Source organism: Capra hircus, chromosome 4 (genome assembly GCF_001704415.2).
Source record: "Capra hircus breed San Clemente chromosome 4, ASM170441v1, whole genome shotgun sequence".
In the NCBI taxonomy this organism is placed as follows: Eukaryota; Metazoa; Chordata; class Mammalia; order Artiodactyla; family Bovidae; genus Capra; species Capra hircus.
In genome coordinates this window covers 32,167,027-32,186,658 of record NC_030811.1, presented here as the reverse complement: position 1 = coordinate 32,186,658, position 19,632 = coordinate 32,167,027, and the positions used below count along the sequence as shown (strand labels likewise).

The following is a 19,632-nucleotide window of genomic DNA, read 5'->3' as shown; positions in this document are numbered from 1 at the left end:
CAACCTATTCATAAACACTGTCTGAAATAAAACATTTATCTCCATAGGAAATTACATATAACTAATTTTTTCTCCCTCAACTCTACTATTGAAGATGAAATACAGTAAAAATAAAATTATAAATGCCATCTGCCAATTTATCAAACAAATAATTTGTACAAACTAAAAGATATACACAATTCAGCTATTTTCCCTTAATATTCAAAGTCATTAAGTATAATATGTAAATATCTAAAAGTTCTATTTATAGTTTCATACAAAATTCTGTGGGAAATTGCTCATATTGGCAAGAAGTAAAAATTCTTCTTGGAAAAAAATGGAAGCTAGTGAACAATATGGATAAAACCATTAAAAGCTGATTTAGCATCAAGGAATAATCTGACAATAATTGGACAAAAATTAAAGGTTAGTTAAGCAATATAGAAGTTTATTAAATAGGAGATAAAGAAATAGATTTTCAAATTTGTTCACATTCAAGATTTGAGTTCACTGTAGTTTCAAAAAAAGGGACTTATTAAAAATAACGAGAATTCAAGTGTTAAAGGGTTGAATTGGGATCATACTAGTATCTTCATAGACTTATCTAGTGCTCACTTTTTACTTCTCATTCTGTTTTCTCTCCTCTTATAATTTATCATTACTCATCATTATCAGCAACACTGTCCAAAGAAGATGCTGCAAATTATCACTCTCCTATCCTTATACTTAATAACATTTAAGAACCCCCTTAATCATTTCATTATAGGGGACTGGAATGCAAAAGTAGGAAGTCAAGAAACACCTGGAGTAACAGGCAAATTTAGCCTTTGAGTACAGAATGAAGCAGGGCAAAGGCTCATAGAGTTTTGCCAAGAGAACACACTGGTCGTGGCAAACACTCTCTTCCAACAACACAAGAGAAGACTCTACACGTGGACATCACCAATGGCCAACACCAAAATCAGACTGATTATATTCTTTGCAGTCAAAGATGGAGAAGCTCTATACAGTCAGCAAAAACAAGACCAGGAGCTGACTGTGGCTCAGATCATGAACTCCTTATTGCCAAATTCAGAAAAACTGAAGAAAGTGGGGAAAACCACTAGACCATTCAGGTATGACCTAAATCAAATCCCTTATGATTATACAGTGGAAGTCAGAAATAGATTTAAGGAACTACATCTGATAGACAGAGTGCCTGATGAACTATGGACAGAGGTTTGCGACATTACAGGAGACAGGGATCAAGACCATCCTTAAGAAAAAGAAATGAAAAAAGCAAAATGGCTGTTTGAGGAGGCCTTACAGAGAGCTGTGAAAAGAAGAGACACTAAAAGAAAAGAGAAAAGATAAGATATACCCATTTTTATGTGGAGTTCCGAAGAATAGCAAGGAGAGATGAGCAAGCTTTCCTCACAATGATCAGTGCAAAGATAGAGGAAAAAATAGAATGGGAAAGACTAGAGATCTCTTCAAGAAAATTAGAGATACAAGGGAATATTTCATGCAAAGATGGGCTCAATAAAGGACAGAAATGGTATGGACCTAACAGAAGAAGATATTAAGAAGAGGTGGCAAGAATACACAGAACTATACAAAAAGAACTATACAAAAAAGAAAGAACTATCTTCATAACCCAGATAATCACGATGGTGTGATCACTTACCTAGAGCCAGACATCCTGGAAAGTGAAGTCAATTGGGCCTTAGGAAGCAATCACTACAAACAAAGCCAGTGGAGGTGATGGAATTCTAGTTGAGCTATTTCAAATCCTAAATGATGACGCTGTGAAAGTGCTGCACTCAATATGTCAGCAAATTTGGAAAACTCAGCAGTGGCCACAGGACTGGAAAAGGTTAGCTTTCATTCCAATCCCAAAGAAAGACAATGCCAAAGAATGCTCAAACTACTGCACAATTGCACTTATCTCACATGCTAGTACAGAAATACTCAAAATTCTGCAAGTCAGGCTTCAGCAATACGGGAACCGTGCACTTCCAGATGTTCAAGCTGGTTTTAGGAAAGGCAGAGGAACCAGAGATCAAACTGCTAACATCTGCTGGATCATCGAAAAAGCAAGAGAGTTTCAGAAAAACATCGATTTCTGCTTTATTGACTATGCCAAAGCCTTTGACTGTCTGAATCACAATAAACTGTGGAAAATTCTTCAACAGATGGGAATACCAGAGCACCTGACCTGCCTCTTGAGAAACCTGTATGCAGGTCAGGAAGCAACAGTTAGAACTAGACATGGAACAACAGACTGGTTCCAAATAGGAAAAGCAGTACGTCAAGGCTGTATATTGTCACCCTGCTTATTTAACTCATATGCAGAGTAAGTCATGAGATATGCTAGGCTGGAAGAAGTACAGTTGGAATCATGATTACTGGGAGAAATATCTAACCTCAGATATGTAGATGACACCACCCCTATGGCAGAAAGGGAAGAAGTAAAGGGCCTCTTGATGAAAGTGAAAGAGGAGAGTGAAAATGTTGGCTTAAAGCTCAACATTCAGAAAACTAAGATCATGGCATCCAGTCCCATCACTTCATGGCAAATAGATGGGGAAACAGTGGAAACAGTGGCTGAGTTTATTTTTTGGGCTCTAAAATCACTGCAGATGGTGACTGCAGCCATGAAATTAAAAGATGCTTACTCCTTGGAAGGAAAGTTATGATCAACCTAGAGAGCATATTAAAAAGCAGAGACATTACTTTGCCAACAAAGGTCCGTCTAGTCAAGACTATGGTTTTTTCCAGTAGCCATGTATGGATGTGAGAGTTGGACTATAAAGAAAGTTGAGTGCCAGAGAATTGATGCTTTTGAACTGTGGTGTTGGAGAAGACTCTTGAGAGTCCCTAGGACTGCAAGGAGATCCAAGCAGTCCATCCTAAAGAAGATCAGTCCTGGGTGTTCATTGGAAGGACTGATGTTGAAGCTGAAATTCCAATACTTGGCCACCTGACGTGAAGAGCTGACTCATTTGTAAAGACCATGATGCTAGGAAAGATAGAGGGAAGGAGAAGAAGGGGACGACAGAGGATGAGATGGTTGCATGGCATCACCGACTCAAAGGACATGAGTTTGGGTAAACTCCGGGAGTTGTTTTTGGACAGGTTGGCCTGCCTTGCTGAGGTCCATGGGGTCGCTAAGAGTTGGACACAACTGAGGGACTGAACTGTACTGAAGTCAATTTGAGGTATATCAGAGTTAGATACTCTCTTTATGCATGTCATCCTTCCTGAAATAGGTGTGTCCAAATAGCAGTAATAAAGGAATAACCAGATTCTCTATTATAAAACAACAGAAATTTGGGAATTCCCTGGTGTTTCAGTGGACTCTGCACTTCTACTGCATGAGGACTGGGTTCAATCCTTGGGCAACTAAGATCCCACAAGTTGTGTGGTGCAGCCGGAAAAACAAAACAAAAGTTTAACAGTTGTAATTAATTTTAGGAAAAAGGAACAGTAAAAATATTTTGATGTTACTTTAGTTTATATAAAAGTAACCTATTATCCTAAGAATGTCCTAAATGGTATAAAGTTGGTAAAGTTAACAGTTTAAATTATTCAAGCTAGTAAATTCTTTTCTGGGAAATAATAAAGTTAAGATCCTTGTAAGCCTGATTTACAAGTCACTAGAGAAAATAACTCAGCCATCCTGAAGAAAGTCAAGGATGAAGAAGACAGGAATGAAACATAAGTGATATTCAGAATGAATACCAAAGTTTTCCCTCCTCACTGTCCTCCAAAATCAGGTGTGGATATATTGTTATACATCTACCAAGCTGTGCCATTAGCTACTTAGTGTTATTTCACACAAACTTCATCAGTATTGGTTAAGAAACACTATTTAATTAAGTCTATATAGAAAAATTCAGATTTGAGACCTATTAAAAAAACTGGTATAAGCTGGGAAATTAGCTAGTTTTTTGAAATCTTTCATTTTAGACAAAACCTAAGGACAGCGTCATCATCAACAGAATGATACTCAGCTGTGTTCTTTCTATAATAAAAACCAAAACAAACAAAAAACAACAATTAAGGACAGGAAGAGGCAGGTGACCTGTCTAAAGTCACACAGTCAGTGACAAAGCAAAAGGTAAACTCTGCTATCTTGGTTTCTAGTCCACTACTCTCTCTATTAACTACTGTACCTTCTACACAACAGTTAAATGACAAGACTGATCAACAGCGCTAACTTTACAATAGGTATATTTTGTGTCTTTACCAGTTTATCAGTTCTTTTAGTTTGTGGTCCAACTGTTACAAGAAATGGTTATGAGTTTCAAAATTTAGAAAAAAGGGCTTTTTACACATTCAAGAGACTAAGTATTTGGCTATTTTAGTTGGCAGCATTTGAAGATGTTAGGAAATAAATTTAAAATAATGTTCTAAAACCTAATTAAATAGTTAAAAGTGACAGACTAAAAAATTAATAACTTGTATAAAGTACAGAATCATTTTTAAAATAAAGTTTATGAAAGATATGGTAACAGAAATAAATCATTCCTAGTAAACTTTACTTATTCCATTTCTGAAATTACACTCATCCTAAGAACATGTATTCTGTAAATACATAATGAAGGGGTGCTGTTTCCCTTCTTTTTCAAAAAGCAGTTATGACAAATTACCTTCTTCTGATGAACAACAACTATTAGAGAAAAGGTTTTTTAAATATTCTCACTCAACAGCATTTCTAGTTAAATTTAAAACTAAAAGAACTAAACTCTTCCGCTTAATTACATAAAAAGCAGAGAGCTCTCACCAAGGTAAAATAGTTGAGAAACAGGTGGCCTAGTGACCTCTGATGTCAAGCAGTCATGAAGCTGAGAACAAATCATTGGAAAGCGTCTAAGTTAAAAGGTGAGGTTGATCAATAAAGAAAAAAAAGAAAAGTGTATGGATTAGGAGTTAATGAGCAAAACACTTGTCCTAATTGTACTTTACGGCAGGAATACATGTAACTTCTACATAAAGTGTCTTTTTTACAGTTACAATTTGAAAAGGTCGGCTAGACTGATCGAAATGAGGATTGGAACAAAGCCCCTGCATGGACTCTGCAAGGCGGTTAAAAGCATCCACCGCCACCTAGTGGCAGCGCAGCAAATGCAGAAAAGCAATAGGTCATCTTTCTGAGACCTCAGGGGAAAATATGAAAATTTCTATTAATAATTGTATGTGTATCTTATAAATAAATAAGTATGCAAATATTGGCAACACATGCTGTATAATTTTTTAACAATACCATTTTTAAATTTTCTGTTTATTTAATGAAAAAAAGTTTGGGACCACTGTACCAAAAGGTTAAAACTTTGTATCTTAAGATTTACAACCAAGAACCATAATGGTTCTTTTAATTATGAGTATTTCTTACTAGGGGTAATAAAATTGTAAGACATCACTGTCACATAAAGAATACCCAAATTCAAATCATTGTGGATTAGGTGCTTCTTCAAAAATATATTTTATATGTATTGATTAAATTACAAAATCAAAAAGTACTTACATCCTTAACTTTAATTATGTTATTTGTACAACATCTACACTTTATAATCTCAGATTACTTCCCCTAAAGATGCTAACACTAGGAAGCCTTCCACACTAGTACTTAATATATGCTCACAGAAGGCCAAATAGTTTAATAAATTAAAAGAGGAGATTAAAATATTGAGCACACAACAAGTGGAAAAACTTCTAATGCTACATTAAAGGTTCACAGATGAAAGATTTCTGGCTCAGCTGCTCTGCTTCCCTTGTTTCTGTGACATACTAGCTGCACACCTCAAGGCATGTTATGTAGCCTCTCTGGGTCTCAGTTTCTCCTTCAAAACCATCCTGATGTATGTAGCACAGTGGTTACAGCACAGCGGTTAAGGAGCCAGGCTCTGGAGCTAGAACACTTGAGACTGAATCTTGCTCCACTTGCCTAGTTCTGTGACCCTGAGCAAGTCACCTATCTGTGCCAGTCTTCTCACCTACATCAGGGATAATAGCTGCTACTTCATGTGGTTTCTGGACAATGCCTGGCAGGTAGCAAATGACCATTAAAGGGTAGCTGTAAGTATGATCACTGTCACTGTCTTCATTGTGGTAACTAGTATTAAGCACCATGCTAAACACTTTGATTACTTTATTTATCCCCAGGCAGTCCTGTAACCTAAGTATTAAAAATTTCTAATCAAAAGAGAAAGTCGAAGTATACAATGTTTGGCACATATTAAGTAGTCAAGTTTTTAGAAAAATTTTAACAAGGTAAATAATCCAAAATCTAATACAGCAATGTCTGGTTCATGTTATTCTATCACAAAAACAAATTTAAGGACAAAATCAGAAAGTAATATGTTGGTTTAAAAGAAACAAAAACCAACAACCACCAATAGTTGTCATATATTAAGAACTCTGTATTATATTAAGTGTTTCCCTGAATAATCATCCTACATTCTGATGAGAGAATTGAGATGCCTTTGAAAAAGCAGCAGCTATATTTCCCACTATAACAAAGGCTCCTGGAACAACGTATCTTTACTATCATAGGATCAGGGATCCCATTTCAATGTGATGAAAGCCATGGATCCTCTCCCCCCAGAGAAAAGAAAGTGAAAGTGAAGTGAAGTCGCTCAGTCATGTCCGACTCTGCGACCCCATGGACTGTAGCCCACCAGGCTCCTCCGTCCATGGGGTTCTCCAGGCAAGAATACTGGAGTGGGTTGTCATTTCCTTCTCATATATACAATATTTAGCACAAAACTTTAGCTAGGGTTTATGGGATCCAGGATGAAACTTTGCACAAAAGATCTAGGACCTTGTCCTTTCTATCTTAGTATCCTGTTTTATTCTTTAGCATAACTACATATATTTTAAATAAATCAATCTACATTATTTCAGTTACTAATACTTCAATCCACATTACTTCATTATCAAATTAAAGAGGATTATGTGCAGCTACTATGTGTTCTAAACACATCAGCACAGTAAGCACAGCTACTATTTATTTAAACACACCAGAACAGTTAAGTGTTCATTCTGAAAGGGACTAGTTTCATATTCACATTGCAAAACAATCTTTTGAAATAAGAAAAAAAAAAGAAACATGAAAGTAGGAAATGAAGAAATATGATAGATAAAATTTACTGTTTTTTTAAGGAAGACATTAAGACCAGTTTGTATAATTTTTGAACTTAAATCAACTGTACATAAGGAATTAAGATGTAATTAACAGTGAACGGCACCCTTTGTTGTCTTCCCTCATCCTAGAAAAAAGCCAAAGAATAGTACATTTCTAAGTCCCCACCTATTATTTATTTTAAAATAAGAACACAATAAACTATAATATTTAATCATACATATTAAATAGTAGGTATTAATGTGTATGATGGGGCTTCCCAGGTGGCGCTAGTGGTAAAGAACCTGGCTGCCAATGCCCGAGATGTTAGAGACTTGGGTTCAATCCCTCGGTCGGAAGATCCCCTGGAGAAGGAAATGGCAACCCACTCCAGTTTTCTTGCGGGAAAATCCCATGGACAGAGGAGCCTGGCGGCCTACGGTCCATAGGGTTGCACAGAGTCGGGCATGACTGAAGCAACTGAGCACAATGTCTATGATACTTGTTTCTACAAGGATTAAATTACAATCTAAACTTTGTTTGATCAATAATTATTGAAGAACTTACCATTTGGGGGGTCTCGTCTTTTCTCTGTTGGGAAATAAATTGAAAGAATATTATTAGACATATGTAATACAAAAACCAAAATACAAAATTAACTCATCTAAACTCTGTCTTATTCTTATAAGTGGTTAATAAGAGTTTCTCTGAGGAACTGACATTTGGGCACCATCTGAATAAAGCAAGAGAGGGAACATATTTAAAGGCCCTCAGGAGAGAACAGCATAAAGGCAAAACCATAATACTGGACTGCAGTGAACCAAAGGAAGAGTGGAAGGTGAGTCAGAAGGGAAACCAGGGAACTGAGCATGTAGGATCCTGCAAGACACGGGTTAAGGAATACTGACTGTATTTCATATATGACAGGAAGCTCTTACAAGGTTTTGAACAGGGGAATTGGCATGATCTAATCTGTTTTTAAAAGTTCTGCCTGGTTACTATGTGGAAAAGAGAGTACAGTGACAGCAGAGGGACAAGTGAGAGCGTTAGGTAGTCCAGATGACAAACGACGGTGGCTTGCATTAGGGTGGTAGCAACAGAGGTGGTGAGAAACAGATTCAAGACATGTTTTTGAAGGTAGAGACAATGGGACTCACTGATAGGGTTTATGAAGAACCATTGTGAGCCAGAGTGACAAGGTGGAGCCAATGCCTTTTACTGGGACAGGGAAGACCAGGAGAGTAGGACCAGGTCTAAATCCGGTTGGGGAGCCTAGATTAAGTGTTCTGTTCATACATGTAAGTTTGAAGGCTATTCTGACACACAACTGGAACACACAAGTCTGAAGGTCAGGAGTGAGGTCAAAGGGGGTAGATATAATTTTGGGAGTCAGCAGCAAACAGTATTTAAAGCTATGGGACTGAATGAAAGCATAAAGCTAATGAAAACACCTATAGATGCCTAAGCACGCGGGCAGACAGAAATAACACTGGAAAACCACAGCCAACTAAGTAGGAGTAACACCAAGAGAACCGCTATTAACCTGTTGCATTCATACTCGTACTCTTGCATTCATACTAGCTTTGACACAATTTTCATTTCATGGAAGTTCAAAAGTGGTTGAAGAATTTCCAGCAAACCCAATTTCCACAGATTTTTGTAATACAAAATTTTCCAAAATCATATTTCCAAAATATTCCAAATTTTCCAAATACCATAAATAAAAATATAATAAAATATTTAGTTTCTAAACAGTCACAATCCTAAAATTAATAGGATTTAACTGAGGGGCAATTTGAAAATCCTGGCAATGGGAAATACAAATGGATTACTCCATCTGGTGGTCTGATGAAGTAATTTTCTGTAACATTTGACATAAGCACATCCTGTGTCCATGAATGTCAAATCTCTATTTTCCAAGGTGATGTTACATCTGCATCCAGAGAGGGAATACTTCTTAAACTGGTGGTGACACAAACATGGAAATATGCTGAGATAATGTGAAGTTCAGAGTATAAGTTCTAAAAAGCAATTACTTAGAAATATAACACTATCCTGGCTTGAGAACCATGTTAAGAAAAAGAGAACCTTTGGTTGAACTAAAAATGAGAGCGAATGGTGTGAAGTGTTCGCTAGAAATGTTAGCAGAAGAGTGTTTAATCGTATCAGGGGAAGTTTTTAATATCACAGTACTAGTCATACCATGGTTGGAGTACTATGTTCAAACCTGGACATCATATTTGAAGCAGGACCATTTTCTAAATGTGGATCATTTGAAGAAGATATAAAAATCTACAGTGTATTCAGAACACAATATACAGACAGTGAGTCTATAAATTGTATCATGTGAGGAATAACAAAATGGAAGTGGCTAAGCTAAAGAAGTGAAGGCCTAAGGAGGGCACAGTAGGTAGACTGCTTCCAAATTAAAACTGGCTGATTATCTGTTGCTCCAAAAGGTGGTCCCCATGCATCTAAGTTAAAGAGAGGCGAGGCTGAAGGCTGACTTAGCATGACAGGATGCCCAGTGATGAATCAGCTGTCTCCCATGTGAGTTTCCATCTTTCTGCTTCTGAAACACTATGACTAAAAGCTTAGGAACTGTATAAACAGAATTCCTGCACCAGGCGAAAGACACCTTGAGGTGACCTATCTATTTCAAAGGCAATTATTCCATATGGTAAGAAGTGTTTTAAACTTTTTTATATTGAAAATGTCACATAGTTTGACTAAAAGGAGTTCCAGGGAGCCTCTGGCCTAGCACCACAACACGTCACTGAAATAGGAACTGAACCTCAAATTCTTCCACAGAATTAAATTCTTCCACAGCATGGAATCAAGCGGTAAACAAACCCAGCTCCAAAAAGAAGTAAAAAACAATAGGTGCCTAATAATTCTATTCACTCATTACAAAGAGGATATAATAAGATGACAGTGAGGCAACAACTCAGTTCATTTTATTTTCATTTTGCACATTACCTCCTTCTTGGAAACCCATTAAAATGAGTTAACATGTATAAAATGTAACACATGCCTTTACATTCCTGTGCTTTTTCATGACTTATTCCCTCTTACTGGTAAAGCAGATCCTTGAATACAGTGATTTTCAAACTGGGGTAACGTATACTTGGACGTACAAAAAGACTTTTCAAGGAATATATGAGCATAGCTAGTTTCAAGGGGATCTATTTGCTTGTCGCATCTCCCATAAGCTATTTGTCCTATAAGTGATCTGCTTAAGAAGATGATTCTGGAGAGGTTCACTGTTCCTAATCACCTTTCTCCCACTTTACAACAGGGATGCCTGGTATTTGACTACTGTTGAGTAGTTAGTTCTACATCAATGAATTTAAAGCTCTATATTATCCTGCATGATTTGCTAATGTCTTATATATATTAGAGTCTCATGCATTAAACTAAGTTCCTTATGATTTTATAACATACACCATTAGGTATAAAACACAGAAAAAGTAATGTTTACAGATCTTGTTTGCAACTTTGCATATCTGCTTCTAGGCTTGTCTAAAGTCTTTGTTCACAAAATATAAAATGCTTTTTAAAATGTGAGTTACAAATAATGGAATAAAAATGCAAACATTAAGAGTCAGTGTATGTTAAATATTATCAACAAAAAAGATTATTGGAGTTCTCTAAAAAAATATTATAAAAAAAACCAAACAATAAAAATAGTAGTTTTTTAAAGGGAAAATTAGTGACCTGTTTTGTGTAAAGGGCCAGATAGTAATTACTTTAGGCTTTGTGCTTCACAGAGTCTTTGTCATAACTATCCAACTATGTTGTGGGAGAAAATATAGTCAAGGACAGTATGTAAAACAACGAGCAGAGTTGTTTTTAATAAAACTTTGTTTACAAAAATAGATGGTAGAACAGATCTGTCCCGTAAGCCATAGCCAGCTCCTGTTTAAAGAAATTTTTAAAAAATGCTTACCAGATTTCCTTTGTCGTCGTCCCAACAAGTCTGTAACTGCTTTTCGGAATTTTTTTGCTTCTTCTTCATTGGCAAAATTAAGAGCAACTTGACAGGTCTGAAATATTTTCAACAGAAAAGGTAAACAACAAAACCCATAAATTTAGCTTCATTTAAGTTAATAACCAACAAAAGTACATTTCTGAAGAAATCAAGCTTCACTTTACTAGCACACAAGAACTTACTTTATCACTTGAATAATTTAAGAAGGCAAAAAGCATGGAGAAGGTAGAATAAAAGACTACTATTATGTTACAGTAGACACGCAAATGTTAAACTGATACTTCATCTTCAATAAAAAAAAGTGAACAGAATTTGATCCTTCAATAGATCTCTGTAAACATTTGGATTTGAAAAGGCAAACACTAGAAACATTGATCAAATGCAGATCAACTCTTTCTTTTTTATGATTTTATTTTGCAGCTTAATTATAGGTATTCACATACATTATTAAAAGTGTGAGAACACACTGACATTATTATGGCATTTAGTCACACTTTTATATATGTACATATATTTACATACAATGAAGAAAAATGTGAAAAATAACAAAGAAAGAAGAAAATACATTTTGAAAAGACGGATATATCATCTAATCCAACCTTTTACTGTACAAAATCTAGGAAATACAAATATGAAAACAAAGAATATTAAAGTCACTCATCATCTAGTCCTCCCTCAGACAACTCCTGTGAGTATATAGTACAAAAATCATTCTAACATTGTCCCCCAGTATGTTGCTGTTGTTGCCATTGTTTAGTTGCTAAGTTGTGTCCATCTCTTTTGTGACCCCATGGGCTGCAGCCCTCCAGGCTCCTCTGTCCATGGAATTTCCCAAACAAGAATACTGGAGTGGGTTGCTATTTCCTTCTCCGGGGGATCTGCCCAACCCAGGGGTTGAACCCGCATCTCCTGCAGTACAGGTGGATTCTTTACCCCTGACCTACCAAAGAAGCCCTGTTCCAGGTACAGGCAATAAATTTTTAAAATTCTGTTTCCCCTGTCTCACTTTCCCTGGTGACTCAGACAGTAAAGAATCTGACTGCAATGTGGGAGAACTGGATTCGATCCCTGAGTCAGGAAGATCCCCTGGAGAAGGGAATGGCTACCCACTCCCTTTCTTTCCTGGAGAATCCATGGAAAGAGAAGCCTGGTGGGCTACTGTCCATGGGGTTGTGAAGAGTTGGAGAGAAGTGAACAGCTAACATTACTGTATTTTAGTACTCTTCTAGGTCATGAACTATTCTTTCACGAAGTAATTTGTATGGCAATATAATCTTCAATATTTAAAAGTTGCCATGGATTAGGGGGTTTCATTTTTATGGACAGGAAAACTAAAATTCAGAGAGTTGAACTATTTGTCCAAAATCACACAGACAGGTTAAAACTATATGCCCAAAGACAGAGAAGATGAAAAAGAAACCTCTTTTCCACATGCCAAATTATATTTACATTCCTCTCGGAAACCTTTTTTTTTCCCCTTTAAATCTTAGCCATTGCTTCCTATTAAGGCGTAATATCTGTGACTAGGCTTTTAAAAGTAAAATAATTCCTTACATTTTGTACAATGGATTTACACAAAAAGCACATACTTTCCACAGACAAATGTAATCAAAATTACACTAAACAGGGAAAAAAAGGAAATATGACTTACATCTCCAGCAAAGGTATGAAAATATCCTCTAGGACTATTATATACAAAGTTATTGTATAGCTCTTGTTCCCACAATAGTTTCCCATCCTAGAAAAAAAACAAAAGTTGAAGTAAGAGTTACCAATAAGAAAACCTCTAGGAATAAAAAAGAAAGGAACAAAAATAAAGGAGATGACTCATATTAGGGCACTGTTTATATTAACAGCCTTTACACACAGAGCACATATATGTACACATAAATGACACATAAATAACATATAAATAATATACACATAAATAACATATCACATAATTTAATAAGTAGCAACAAAACAGTAAATATTAGATAATGTTTCTTTCATAAAAATTACATATCAAGTGAGTTGAACTCAGTATGCTAAGATATAATCTTGTTAGCTAAGCATTTCCAAATATATACTTGGTCAAATATATATCTAGAACAATTACTAGATCATCAATGTTAAAAGTGGTAAGATTCTTTTGTACATGCACTGATTATCAAAGCATAGTTCTATCAGCAGTATTTAGAGTGTACACTATCAAATATTACTCGATTTCATTCTCTTTTCCTAAATTCTGTAGACGCTGAGAGGGTCAACTACGTCTTCTCTGTACTGTTCATTAACAATCTTTGAATTTCTAACTTTTGCAGAGTGGTCTCCTAATTAATTATCATTAATTCTCTAAAATTAATTCTGATCAATTAATTCTCCAAAAGAATTGATGCTTTTGAACTGTGGTGTTAGAGAAGACTCTTGAGAGTCCCATGGACAGCAAGGAGAACAAACCAGTCAATCTTAAAGGAAATCAGTCCTGAATATTCATTGGAAAGACTGATGCTGAAGCTCTAATACTCTGGCTACCTAATGAGAAGAACTGACTCACTGGAAAAGACCTCAATGCTGGGAAAGATTGAAGGTAGGAGAAGGGGACGACAAAGGATGAGATGGTTGGGTGGCGGCAACACCGACTTAATGGACATGAGTTTGAGCAAGCTCTAGGAGTTGGTGATGGACAGCAAAGCCTGACGTGCTGCAGTCCATGGGGTCACAAAGATTCAGATACAACTGAGGGACTTAACTGAACTCCTGATTAAACACTGGGAGAAGTACTATCAATCATGAGCAGAAAGAGAATGATGATTAAGTGTACAAGGTTAAACTATGGTTAAGGGATCCATGAGTGACTGTCATAGCGATAGCCCTAGTATAAGAAATATAATTAACCTTAATACCAAATGTGGCTAATTGTAATATTTAGCAATGGTTATCTATAATTGGAGATGACTGGTTAGGGAAATATAATCACAACCCTATTCTGAAATGCAAGGTTCCACCTAGACCACCAATTCAAAAATATTTTAAAATGCTGTACACACGTAATGGGGCTTTCCTCATAGCTCAGTCGGTAAAGAATCTGCCCGCAATGCAGGAGACCTGGGTTCAATTCTTGCGTCAGGAAGATCTCCTGGAGAAAGAAATGGCAACCCACTCCAGTATTCTTGCCTGGATAATTCCATGGACAGAGGGGCCTAATGGTCTGCAGTCCATGGGGTCGCACAGAGTTGGACATGATTTAGCGACTCAATCACCACCACACATATTATGACCTTTATAATGGAATCTCCTTCTCCTCCTTGGAGTTCTATGTATATCTGCTTTCTAAATAGTGCTTCTCCTTGCTGATGAGAAAAGGACTTAGGAGTGTCTTTTAAACTATGCATCTGTTCCCCACCCCCCAGAATCGCTGCCATGGTTGAACTCCTGTTAGTAACAGGAGTACACCACCTCTCTCAGCTGTCTTGAAGTATGTGAAATGCATGTTACAAATTACTAATTTACAAAGGGCAGTGACTTAAACTTACTCTCAGGGAAATACTCTGCAACAGACCCAGATGGTCAGTGCACTTTACAAATAAATAAGCCGAAGCCCAGAAAAGTAAAGCAGTTTGATTACATCCTGTTTCATCGTAAGTACTGTCCAGAAGTTCAAAGTTAGTTTTATTTTTTTGTAACTACAACCCTATTATACTTATTGTCACACATAAATATTAAGTAAGGAGGCTTACCCACAGAAAATATTTTAAAAGATAAACAGAGACTTCATCTCAGCAGAAAGATGATTTCTACAGTGACTATCAGAGATGAGTTCCTGACAAAGGGCATCCAATCTAAGACAAGGTGGATTTACACCTGAGACAGAGGGATACAAAGCTGGGAAAATCTGAATATACCTATGCTGAGAAACAACATAAAATAGGCAGCAAATACATTACTATAGATACTGTATAATACTTTAAATCCAGGCTGCAGTAAATAAGAACACACCAAGCTAAGATACACTTTCGTAGTTCCCTGAAAGAACTATATATGCTAGTCTGTGATGGACAGGATGGAATAAAAAGAGTATCATTAGAAAATAAGAGAATGTGGGAAAAGTCCAGATCCAAAAGAAAAAAAACAGACAAACCAGCAAAACCTTTAATGTGTGGATGGATAATATGGGGAACCATTCACATCTGGCTTAGGGTTTACTGCCAATTTGATCACAACGCCCATGCTTCAATATCTTGAATCAAGCTTCACTCTTCTAATATTAACTATAATTTAAATATTACATAAAGGATAAACAAATCTATACTAAATTACAGTTGAGGTAGAAAACCTAATCATCTACACTTTAAGTGAAGGCAAAACAAAACTCACCTTGATATCAAATATTCTTAAAAAATAAGATCTCTGTGGATTGTCCTTAACAAGACAAGCAACACCACTGCACTTCTTTGACCACATACAGTTCCGATCTGCTGCATACAACTGTACCACTGCCGAAGACATGGTCTGCAAAACATCAAATTTATAGTCATTAGATTCAAAATTCGCTATGATAACCGAGCCCCTACTAACACCTTGAATGCAATCTCACAAGAGACACTGAACCAGGACCCCCTGCCAACCTGCTCCTAAATTCTGGACCCGAAGAAACAAAAATGTAATAAACATTTATCATTATTTTAAGCTATGTTTTGAACTAATTTCTTATGTAGTAATACATAACTAATACAATAACTATACTAAAAATAGTTACTGAAATATGCATTGAGGCTTAACATGTATAAGGAATGTGCTAATAAGCACTTTTAAATATAACTCAATTTTTATTACTATTAAAGCTTCATTTTATGCTTAAGAAACCCAAAGTTACAGAGGATACTTTGCCCAATATCACACAGTTGAGTAGCAGAACTCAAATTCTAATCCAGGCAATTTTTAACTTCAGATCCTGTATTCTTACTCCCAGTACTATATACTGTTCTCCAATAAAATGAAGTGAAATTCAAAGTTGCTCAGTCGTGCCCAACTCTTTGCAACCCCACGGACTATACAATCCATGGAATTCTCCAGGCCAGAATACTGGAGTGGGTAATCTCTCCCTTCTTCAGGGGATCTGCCCAACCCAGGGATCAAACCCAGACCTCCTGCAACTGCAGACGGATTCTCCACCAGCCGAGCCACCAGGGAAGCCCATAAAATGGCCATCTGAGCAACAAAGTAGTAGCTATTGGTAAAGTCTGACTTCCATAAAACAGTTAACCCCTTAAGTATAGGTACTAAGTCAAATCTGAAAGCAAGATTTATGCTTATTAATTACAGTGCTGGTAACTTTGAACATATATTGAAAGATGAATAACATATCCTTTTTTAAAGATGGTAAAACTGAGGGAAAAAAAGATTTTAAGTGAACTGCACCTGGCCATACTGCTTGAAAGCTATAATGAAGATATGGAAATGATCTGAGTGACTACTGTCCCAATTCTCCCATTACCCTTTCAGACGCACAGGAAAGGAGTTAATTCATTGTGTGCAATGGATACCTTAGAACATGCATTAGGGTTTTGTAGCTGCCACCTCCCTCATGATGATATCATGAGACAATCAAAACTTTCATTTAATTCTAAATTAAGTTTCCTATATACTACAATCTAACATGGAACTATTCAATCCCAATTTTTGTAAGAGTAATACACCCATTTACAGGTCAGCACTTATAAATCCTCTGAAAACAATAATTTTTTCTGATCCAGAAATCTTACTCCTAAACTAGAAATTAAGGAAATAATATAAAACTAAAAATTGTATTTTTAATATAAATAAAAACAAAATATTTATATAAATATAAATTAATTATGTTTTAAAAACAGAAGACATTTAAATAACCACAAATAGGAGACAATTATGATTTGGTATATCAGTTCAATGAATACTGGGCATTGTGAAAAAAAGACAGACTACATCAAGATTTAGAGATGAAACTGTTTTGGTTTACTTAACTATGCCTGGGGAATGCCTTCTCTTGGTAAGAGAATTCCAAAGACCAATTAATAAACTCAGAAATCAGTGTTCTGCTAGAGACCAAAATTTCAGAAAGACTTTCCCAGGTAACAGTGATTGATGATGTTTTTAACTTTTGCAGACCAATCTCATCTTTATATTTCATAGACAGCCATGAACAGGACACAAAGCAGCAGGAAAAATTCCACAAGAGCCAGCTGAAAAATTATGAAGACAGCTCAGAAACTAGGACACTGGGTTTTAAAAAAGTAGATTGAAGAATGTGGGTGTGCCCTTGGCCTGCTTAGAACATACCAGCGAGCTGTGAGTGTGCAGCCTTAACATGACACCTCCACAGGCATCTTGACCCTAAACCCCTAGCATTGAAAATATCAGAAAAATAGATTTTGTATCTATTAACCAAAGATGTTAAAAATCAAGTTGAAAACTTTAAAAATCAGATGAGAAAACTTGTTTACCAAGGAAAATTCATATAAATTACAGCTCTTTTAATATGATGCTATAAAAATGTGGTTATTTCTAAAAAGAAAAACAATTAGGAATTTAGATACCAAGAAAAAGTCCTAAGAGGCTTCTGACTTTATTTTTTAACTAGAAAACAAGAAGTTACAGCTTGCAAAAGAAAAAATATATATATATTATTAAAGAGTTTGAAATTCCATTATGGAAATTTCCTTGTCAAAGGAACAAACATTAACAGTGTAAAACACTGTCTGGATGTCTATATGGACTTAATAACAATCACAAATACCCCCAAATCTCATTTAAATATTTACATAAATGTAAAACAAAATCTTAAAACATCAGCTTTTAAGATATAAAGATCTGGGAAACAATTTTATAATTCTCTATACAAGTATGGTTGGCATTATAAACCTTAGTCTAAAACAATTTACAAAATTTTAATACTAAAGGACACAACTAATAAGCAATTTTCAGTAATACAATTTTTAAAATTTGGTACAATGTTACTGTCAGTCTAAGTGTGCCTATTTCATTCCTTCTAAAACTGTCAAAGTCTGAAAACGATATATTACAGCACCTTATAAAAGCCTTTTCTGATTAATTCAGAATAATTATAAAGACTAGCGTAACATTTAATACACAAATGCCAGAAATAATAAAAACAGTGACTATCCCTAAAACTCTAGATTGACAGTGGCTTAATTAAGTTTTTAAAAACATTCCTTCCATTCCTTTAAAATAATTATAGCTAATCAACTCAACTACTTCTTGTCTTTCATAATCAAGAAGGTATTCTTGAAAAACAACCTAAGGACAAGTGTGTAGGAAAGGAAATCAGTCTGTTTCTTAAACTCAGTAATGTTATGGTGAAAATTTGTTAATAATTAAAAGAAAAAAAAAGTACTATATCAACTTTCGTAGAAACAGAGTCTGACCTATCTCACGCATTGCTGACATTTTAGCGCTGAGTTATTCCAACAGTTCATCAGTCCTCAGAACTTTCACTGTCAAGGACAGAAATAAAATGGAGGATGAATTCTGGGATGTGAATCCCTACCACTGTCCTTCAGCAGGGCACTTCCACCTCTCTGGGGTTGACTGCAACAGCCAAGAAGCATTTCCCTGATTCTCTAGGTTTAAATGACTTTTCCTTCATGTTTCTAGAAACACAGTATCCTGTATAAAATCTTGTCACATCACACATCTTATTCTAAAGTAGAATAATTTTCTAAATTATTAGTAGACTGTAATTCCCTTCAGTACCTAAAAGTTTTATAAGCCTATATTCTACTTCACCTGTACTTTGCCCCAAGTAAGCAAACACGTTAAATTAAAAATTGCATATATGATTTTGATAATGATACTATGATAATGCAAAGAGATTGACCTTTTTTTTAGGATACACATCCTCAAATATTTGGGGCATCATATCAGCAACTTATTCTCCGGTGATTCAGAAAATAATATACGCATATACATACACATAGAGAAAACCGTGGTAAAATGTTATAAACACTTGACAAACATGTTTGAAGGGTATACAGGAATTCTTTGTACTGCATTTACAACTTTTCCATAAGTACAAAATTATCTTGAAATAGAAAAAGTTTAAAGCACAAATGATTCATAACAAGGGGGGAATTGTTCATCCCCTTCCACAGTCAGGACAGTCTTAGGAAGCAGGCTCTCTTTTCAGAGTCAATGCTACCTCCCCACACATACTAGCAACTTCGGCGACCCAAGACTAAGGAAACTGCCACTTCCGAGTACCTCTATATTAACACTTTATTAAAAGGGGTTTCATCTTGAATAAGACTCAAATCACACTATCAGAACAACCACATTATATAACAGGTCAGAATAAGAATTTTGAGCAAAGAAAACAGACATTTCTTTATTGTAGAATCAGTTGACAGGGAAAAGACTGAAAGATATCAGGACTTACAGATCCTTGCTTGACAATCAACTGTCTACAACAAGTACTAAGATGTAATACTTAATAATTGTCTACAATGATTATTGTTTTATTAATGAAAAAAATACAATGGTGTTAAATTCAGACATTTCCAATGAATATTAAGAATAAACT

At 35.6% G+C, this 19,632-nt stretch overlaps 1 protein-coding gene across 1 annotated transcript in view; it reads right to left on the bottom strand.

Annotated features, from left to right (window-relative positions):
- The window catches only part of WASL (Wiskott-Aldrich syndrome like), an 84,207-nt gene that overhangs the window by 23,709 nt on the left and 40,866 nt on the right, over positions 1 to 19,632 (bottom strand). Inside the window, exons 2-5 of the mRNA XM_018046976.1 lie at positions 15,432 to 15,566; positions 12,727 to 12,813; positions 11,034 to 11,130; positions 7,652 to 7,675 (exon numbers count right to left, since the gene is read on the bottom strand). Of these exons, the coding sequence (XP_017902465.1) occupies positions 7,652 to 7,675; positions 11,034 to 11,130; positions 12,727 to 12,813; positions 15,432 to 15,566 (343 nt within the window). The remainder of the gene's footprint in view (positions 1 to 7,651; positions 7,676 to 11,033; positions 11,131 to 12,726; positions 12,814 to 15,431; positions 15,567 to 19,632) is intronic.